Source organism: Phocoena sinus, chromosome X, assembly GCF_008692025.1.
Source record: "Phocoena sinus isolate mPhoSin1 chromosome X, mPhoSin1.pri, whole genome shotgun sequence".
Lineage (NCBI taxonomy): Eukaryota > Metazoa > Chordata > Mammalia > Artiodactyla > Phocoenidae > Phocoena > Phocoena sinus.
This window is the reverse complement of record NC_045784.1, coordinates 19,615,331-19,623,492: the sequence shown is the minus strand read 5'-3', so window position 1 is coordinate 19,623,492 and position 8,162 is coordinate 19,615,331. Positions and strand designations below refer to the sequence as shown.

The following is an 8,162-nucleotide window of genomic DNA, read 5'->3' as shown; positions in this document are numbered from 1 at the left end:
ACCCCAATTTATTAGTGTAAAAAAGTGTGGCCTGCAGAAGGCAAGTGACCTCCCCGGAATTTTTAACCAGTGGTTAGTGAGAATTCATTTGAGGATCTGATTCCCGGTGAGTCAGACAGTCTGCTCTATTAGTCACATCTATCGGAAAAAAGAGAATTATGGAATCTTCTAAAAGATTGAGAATTTATTTTCTAATGAATATTAAAAATTAGGGAACGATAGTGGAAATATTTTTAGGAATCGTGTCACCAACCACTGGGGGAAATAAAATATTTTGACTGGGATAAGCTTGATGAAAACTATGTTTCAATCCAGTACAACTATTTTAAAGCAAGAAAAGTACCATTGTTGTCTTCTCCCAAGTCTTTTAGAGAAGACACAGCTGGACATGGCAGGCTCTAAAAGAAAGTAGACTTTAACAAGCACAAAACACCCTCTCATTTTCAAAACACTTTTGATTTTATTAAGGAACATGCATTGAAAGCTTGGTGGTATTATTTAAGAATTTGGCTAAATGTTTTCTAACTGCCAGTAGGTTTCCAGTACTTCCTTATGTAACATGAATACTGCATAACTTGAACATATCTTGAATCTTCTAGCAGCCTGGTACAACTTTTCAATGTAGACATCAGTAAAACTTTCTGGATTTTTCTTAAGAGTTTCTTGATTTACTTTTTGGGTCCCTTTGTTGTCTAGGTAATTTGTATCGCTCAGCATCGATACAAGATCTCCTGGGAATCTCTGATTTGCTCTTTGCAGAACTTTAATCAATTTACCGGCAATCTTCCAATCACCTTGAGTCATAAGGGTAACTGTAACTGATATGCCCATCTCTCCTGCTCTTCCAGTAAGCCCTACTCTGTGTACATATTCTTCAGTCTTCCATGGAGAATTGTAATTATATATGTGTGTGACATCACTAATATCAAGGTCTTAGGATGCTAAATCAGTCGCAATCAGTATTTTCACTTTTCCACTCTTCAGGTCCTCTAATGCTGGCTCACGGTCACTCTGTTCTCTGTCACTGTGCAGGGATTGTACAGTTATGCCTTGGTTACTTAAATCGCTTGATAAGTCATCAGCAACAAGTTTTCTGCTGACAGATACGATGACTTTGTCTTTGGGTGACAAGCTCTGTAGGGATTCTCAGATAAGAGATCGTTTTTCTTCTTCAGTGGTAACAATTACATTTTGCTTCACTGTGTTTACATTAACTAGATCCAGAGTACCAGTATAAACAATCATAGGCTCTTCCAAATAAGATTGTGCAAGTCGACAAATGGTATCTGGCCAAGTTGCACTTGTCATGACAGTCTGCCGGTCTGGGCGCACAGCTAAAAAAATCTTCATTATTTGGTGTTCAAACTCCAGATCCAGCATTTTTTCTGCCTCATCTAAGACTAAGTAGGTTATGCTTCTTAGGTTGACAAAGTTGTTCATTTGCAGATCATTCAGTCTTCCAGGAGGTGCAATGACGATGTCTACGCCTTTAGTAACATCTTGTATTTGTCCTTTTCTGTTTCCACCGCCATATATACAAACACTTTTAAGACCTTTGTATGAATACTTAGAACATTCAGCTTCCACCTGAAGAGCTAATTCTCTAGTGGGTGTAAGGACTAGCATGCTGGGTCCATTCCTTTGTTCTCTAGGTATTGGTGGAGGATGGAGATGAATAAACCCGTGCGTTAAATAGGACAGTGTTTTGCCCGTTCCAGTTTGGGCAATTCCTATAAGATCTATTCCTTGTAGAATAATAGGCCATGCCTGTGACTGAATTGGCATTGGGTTTCAAAAACCAGCTTTTTCAGTGCTTTTCATAAGTTCAGGGTAACGTTGGAAAGCATCTTCAAATTTGCAAATCGGATTGAGGATGGGACGATTTTCACCATCTTTCAAGTCATCACACATTATGTTGAAATTTTCCTTTCTCCAAGTGTCTACTTGCACTTGAGACAATGACCTTGTTGCTTTGGATTCTGTGTAAAAGTTTTTCTTAATTGGTGATAAATCTGCCCATTTTCTTTTTTCCCACTGTACAACCTCGGCCTTTACTTGATCCTAGTCTATCAGTGGCTGAGCTCCTCTAGCAGTGTCATCTCTGCTTGAGCGTCTTCCAACAGAGGGTTGGGATGTGGCATTATCAACACTGGATTCTGAACTGTAGTGTCTTTCTTGTTCCTTAACAAGAGTTTCTGTAGCCGCTTTGGCCTTGGCTTTCATGTCTTTGTTGCCAAAAATGTTTACCTCTGCTTCAGAAACACCTTTTATGATCTGTATTTTGGTGCGTGTCATATCCTGAATGTCTTTTATTTTTGATCCACCATGACCAATCACCGCACCAACCATACTGTTCCTCGTTTGAAAGCAGAGCAGTTGTTCTTGGGAGCCGAAAGCCCTAGGCTCCAGGTGGCTGGAGGTGCTGCTGCAGCCCCTGCCTCTGCCACCCATCCCATCCTGGCTGGCCCTGAGAGCTCTCCAATTCGGCTCCGCCCTCTTCCGCTCTGGGGCCCACACCATTTCAGGATAATGGTAAAGTTGGTGCTGGTCTCTCGCCTACCTAGGGTTGGGAAATGATGTGGCCTCGAACCTCTTTCTCATCAGGTCAGGCTGGTAACTACCAGGCAGGCCGCCACCGGTAGGTAGCTAGCTATGCAGCAGTCACCTAAGGAATTAGTCTATGATGTAGTGTCAAGGAGGGGCTTTGGCTGGGCTGACCAGTCACAGGGCTGGGACTACTGTGAGGTGAGCAGGCACCTCTGACACAAAAGTTAAAGTGACACATACTCTCAGGGGCTGACCCTACGGGCACTTACAGGATCCGGAGAGTGTTTGCCCAACTTTTGTGTCCTGGTGCCTCAGTGGCTGGCCTCATGCTGGTTTTGGCTCAGTGGGGGAGCCAACCTGAAGCACACCTTGAACTGAACCACGTAGTCTTTTTTTTTTTTAAATATGCCAGTTATTTCCATAGGAGGAAAAAAATAGTGAATTTTAAAAAATCAACTTACTTGTTTATATATTTGTATGTTTATTTATTTCGGTGAATTTCTTTTTGAGTAACAACTATACTGGGTCTAGATAAAATCATCAATTCCCTGTCCTCTTAAATTATACCATCAGAAATCTCTTAGGTGCATGCTTAGGGATGGCATTTTTGCCTCTGATTCTTCAGCTAAACTCCAACATTTGTTCAGGCGGTTTCTGGTTATTATTTCAGGGATGCTGGTTAGAAGAGAGGTAGAGCGGGGTCGACGTTAACTCTGGAGGTGTTTTCAACAATTTGCCACTTTTCTCAGTGCCTCCTAAATTTTCTCCCTTTCCTGTGGTTTGTTTCATAGATTCAGACATCCTAGCACTGGAAGGCTATGTAAAAGTAATTTGTTAGGTGCAGTGTAGAAGACACCCTGGCAGCAATCTGGGCAGGTGGACATCCAGCTTCTATTTGTATGGTTCCAGAGGTTGATTTTTTGTTTTTTTCTTTGTTTAAATAAAAGTACACTAAATATTTATCCTTATATATTCATCCTGTTAAGTTTGGTCAATTGATGCAGCATATTAAATATAATTTTAATGCTGATTCTCTCATCCATTATATTACCCTCTAGTTTCAAGTCTTCTGCCAATTAAATGTTCATGGTATCTTCTCTCTTCAGCCAAAGTTGCCGATTAAAATTTGAACACGGTTGGATATCAGGTGTAAAAGTCAGTGACACATTGGGAAAAGCCTTCTCTATGTCAGTTTTTATCCTGCAAAGATGCTTTTGGAAGGAACAAAACGGCTGCTGGCCAAGTATGTCTTGGAAATACAGCACCCTGCATCTTCTGAGAGTCACAATATGCATTAGGTATCTTAGAAGCTCTGATGATTACAGGAACTCAGTTGGGCATTGTTTAACCCAACTCAGTTGGGCACTGTTTTGTTTTGTTTTTAATTTTTATTGGAGCATAGTTGACTTACAGTGTTGTGTTAGTTCCAGGTGTAAAGCAGTTGGGCGTTGTTTAACCCAAAGTTTTCAAAGGAATTTGCCAATGGAACCTCTTCTCAGTGTTTTCATTAAACTTTTTACGTGGAATAATTTTAGCTTTATAGAAAAGTTACACAGATAGCACAAGGGCTTCCCGTATACTCCTCAACCAGTTTCCTGGTTGTTTCCTCTCACCTTATCTCAAAGTACCATGGTACACATTACACGTAAGAAGTCAACATTGCTCTGTTAATATTAACTAAACTCCATCAGTATATTTTCTGTTCCAGGATCCAGTGCAGGACACCATTTAGCTGTTATGTATGATTTGTGACAGTCTCTGTCTTTCCTTTTTTTTCATAACCTTGCCAATTTTGAGGAATAATGGTCAGGTATTTTGTAGAATGTCCTTCAGATTGGGTATGCCTGATATAATTTCTCATGATTAGACTTGGGTTATGGATTTTTGGAAAAAAATATCACAGAAATGAGGTTCCCTTCTTATCAGTTGTATGGGGTGAGGGGAAGGGTGCCTGATGGAACATGACCTGTCACTGGTAATGTTAACCTTGGTCACTTGGTCAAGTGGTGTTACCCAGGTTTTCCCCACTGTAAAATTATTATTTCTCCCTTTCTGTACTCTCTTCTTTGGAAGCGAGTCACCAAGTCCAGCTGCCCCTCAAAGGCCCACCTCCTGTTTAGTTGCAATTGTTGTTACATTTTGTACAACTAGTAATCTTCTTTGTAGTACCATTTATGAGTACCTGTAGAAATGGTCTACTTGGATTTTATATACATACACACACACACACACAGCCATTATTATGTTCTGCAGATGCTGTATATTACAGCAGAAGCTGTCATCATCATTGCACACATTGGTGCATTTACCTTGTACACAGAACCATACTCAATACTGTAAAGTCTAAAGACGTGGCAGCAGTGTGGCTCAGTGGCCCAGAACACTGGAGCCTAAATAACTGAGTTTGACTCTAAATTCTACCACTTACTAGGTGTGAATCTTTGAGCAAGTCCAAACTTCTTATTCCTTGGTTCTGCTATCAGTAGAATGACATACCATTACCTATGTCATACACACAGAGACATACACATAGTTACACTACCTCGCTCAGAATAGGAACTCTCCAAATCTTAATTACTCATATCACAGAAACAGTAGCTGTATAGAGACAATTATAGAGGTTCCCAAATGCCTGTTCAAGAATTTCCCTGATAGTTTCCTCTGGTCCATATCAAAATGAAAAAAATAAGGCAATACATTTTTTCATAGGTCTAAATTTTTTCGATTTAAACTTTTTTTTAAGATTGTACCTTTCTATTTTTTTGTAAAATATCCTTTTAGAAAGGAAATGAGGATCACAAATGATTTTTAAGGGTCTTTACTAGGGCAAAAAGTATTAAATGAATGCCAGTAGCTAGATATGGTTTTCAAAAGTTATTGGTATGTGAAACCCCCCAAATTAGAAGCACTCGTCTAGCACATTAGCAAATAGACACAATTCAGGGTGTTATCACGTACTGATCATGATGGCAAGCAAGAAGGGCTGGGAGGCTAGAGAGTTGAGACAAAGTCCTATAAGGGCTGGAGGTCTGATCTGCCACTAGGAGCCATGGAATTAAAGATCGAAAGATGTTAAAGTTTCCGGGGAAGAAACCAATGCGGCCTTGGGGAAGAGATGAGGGCAGCCTGAAGTACTAGGACAGAAAGCTCAGGTTAAAGAGAAAGGGGAAGTGGAGAAAGATATTTTGGGTCAGGGGAAGGGAAAAGGGAACTTTCCGGGACCATAAAGACAGTCAAATGAGCTTCAAATTAATATGGTAAAAACAAAAAAAAAACAAGTCGGGGAATGAACCTAGAGTGAAGGAGTCATAGGACACTGTCAGTATTAATTAGGGAAGCAGGTCCATATGGAGAAAGCAGGATGCAGTGAAGTAAAGGGTGGGGCTGTGTTTGTGGTATTTTAAGTACATTGGACTGAGAGACTTGACACACTGTGGCAGTAGTAATTCATAGAAAGGAATAGCTAAAAAGAAAAGGGATCCAAGAAGCTACTAATATGTTTTAGTCCTACCGTATGTCCAACACTTAAAATGTATTATCTCATTTAATCATCACAGCAACTTATGAAGTAGGTATTTTCCTCCTCTTTCTTGTGGAAACACAAAATTGGTAGATGCTACATAGTATATTCACGTTCATGCAAGGCATGGTAAATAACTTAGCTCTTCTTCCCAATAAGTAGAGAGTAATGAAAGTCAGGTTTTACAAATATCTTTAGGCATCAGAGAATTCATATGGTGAAATAATGAGAATAGGAGGACAGGGAGCCCAGTGAAGAAACAAGAAAACTTCAAGGGAATCTGAAGAAAGCATGATAATAGGAAATAAGGCAAGAGAACGTGTTGACACGGTCTGGCAAACAGTGTAAAAATGCTTCATAAAGGACAGGAGGTGACTAGACTACTGAATTTGATAGGAAGAAATTAGCAATAACTTTCAAGAAGGCCGTTTTTGTGGAGTGATAGAGAAACACATATTGCAAGGGGAGCAATTGGGATGAGACACAGCTGGACCACTGGGGTACTGTGCAGTGCTGCGGGGAGAACCTTACATCTTGTACTGAGGCTGAAAGCCACTGTCTTGATGTTTAAATAAGGATTCTAGGAAACCAGGGTTTCCCGAGCAAGTTACCGGGATTGTTCTGTGAATGATGCAGTGGATTTCGAGAAGATTGCTTATCATGAATATTGGAAGAAAATGAACTTGAATCGTCTTTCAAAATGTGTGAGAGGACAGGATGAGGGAGAGAATCGCAAGGAAACAAGAACCATTCATTAGCTGTTTCAGAAAAGGAAAGTCTTTCTAAAAGGAGAGAGGGGGGAGTGCTGGGAGTTCTTTCAAGGTGACTACAGTGCTGTTTTTAGCTACCCATTAAATCTTTCTCTATCAAAGTTGGTTTATTCTCCACAGAGTGAGGGGATGCATTATTTAGGTATATGAAGAAGTGAGGCTGTTGAGGTAATTAATTCTTCTTTCAGCACAAACAGTAAAAAAAAAAAAAAAATACTGTAACCTGATTAGCACCTGCAATAAGCGCCTTGGGAGAAATTCTTGCTTACCAACTATTTCCCAGGAAAGTTTTAACATATCGGCATTCATTTTAGAAATAATAATAACCTTCAATTATCCCTTGGCTCTATTTTGAGGCGTTTGAAGGGCTTTCCAGGACTATTTCAATTCTGATAGCTATGGTGTAGGTAAGTGGAAAGAACAACAGTATTATCTACATCATTTGCATTGTGTACAGAAGCCAAGCAACAATCCCTAGAATCATGGGACTTTAGAGGTGGAAAGGACTGACTTTGGAGAGCATCTCTCATAACCTCTCATTTGCAAGTGAGAAAGCTGAGATCTACAGCAGCTCTGTCCCCTGGAAACATGATGTGAGTCACGGATACAATTTAAAATTTTCTAGGGCGGCCACATTATTTAAAAAGTAGAAAGGGGAGACTTCTGATTCTGGACAGGGAGATATAGGCACATTTCTCCCTATTTCTCCTCATTTATTTTATATATAAAACAAATAATAAGTCTCTGAAATCTGGAGAGAAGGCAGACCAACTGAGGAATGACGTGACGAATGACAAAACGGGGAGTCCCTTGGGTTTGCTTTTTTCTCCCTCATATCCTGGATTAGGTGCCGGAGAAGCCTGCAACCCAGCCAAAAGAAAGTCCCAAGAAAAACTTGTGTTTTTTGTTGTTGTTGTTTTGTTAAGCCAAAGGACCGGGAAAGGAGCAGCCTGGCAAGAAAGAAATCGTTTCGATAATAACTGCCCTGCTCCCACATCACAGAAAAAACAAAACCAAAACGACAATGTACCTCTCCTGGCTCTGTCAACAGAAGCCAAGTGTGAAGCCTAGATTTCCATCCTCATCCGGTGGTAATGAGATACACTACCTCTCCCCACTGGGGTGGTGTCCAAGGAGCTCCAGTCTTCAAGTCTATGTTTTAAACACCGTCCAGAGGTAACGAGATGCCTTCCCCATCCCCACCCCCCATCATGTCAATAGAAACCCATGAAACGTGGGGAGCCTGGACTTCCACCCTCACCTAGCAGTAATGAGGCATACCTTACTTTCTCCACAGAGCATGTGAAGTCTGATTGGGGAGCCAG

The 8,162-nt window shown here is 40.5% G+C and overlaps 1 protein-coding gene across 1 annotated transcript; it reads right to left on the bottom strand.

Annotated features, from left to right (window-relative positions):
• Window positions 1-628: 628 nt before the first annotated feature.
• Window positions 629-2,520, bottom strand: DDX53 (DEAD-box helicase 53). The gene is given in 2 exon segments (XM_032620894.1): window positions 629-714; window positions 717-2,520. Coding segments are annotated over 2 exon segments (1,890 nt in total).
• Window positions 2,521-8,162: the final 5,642 nt, after the last annotated feature.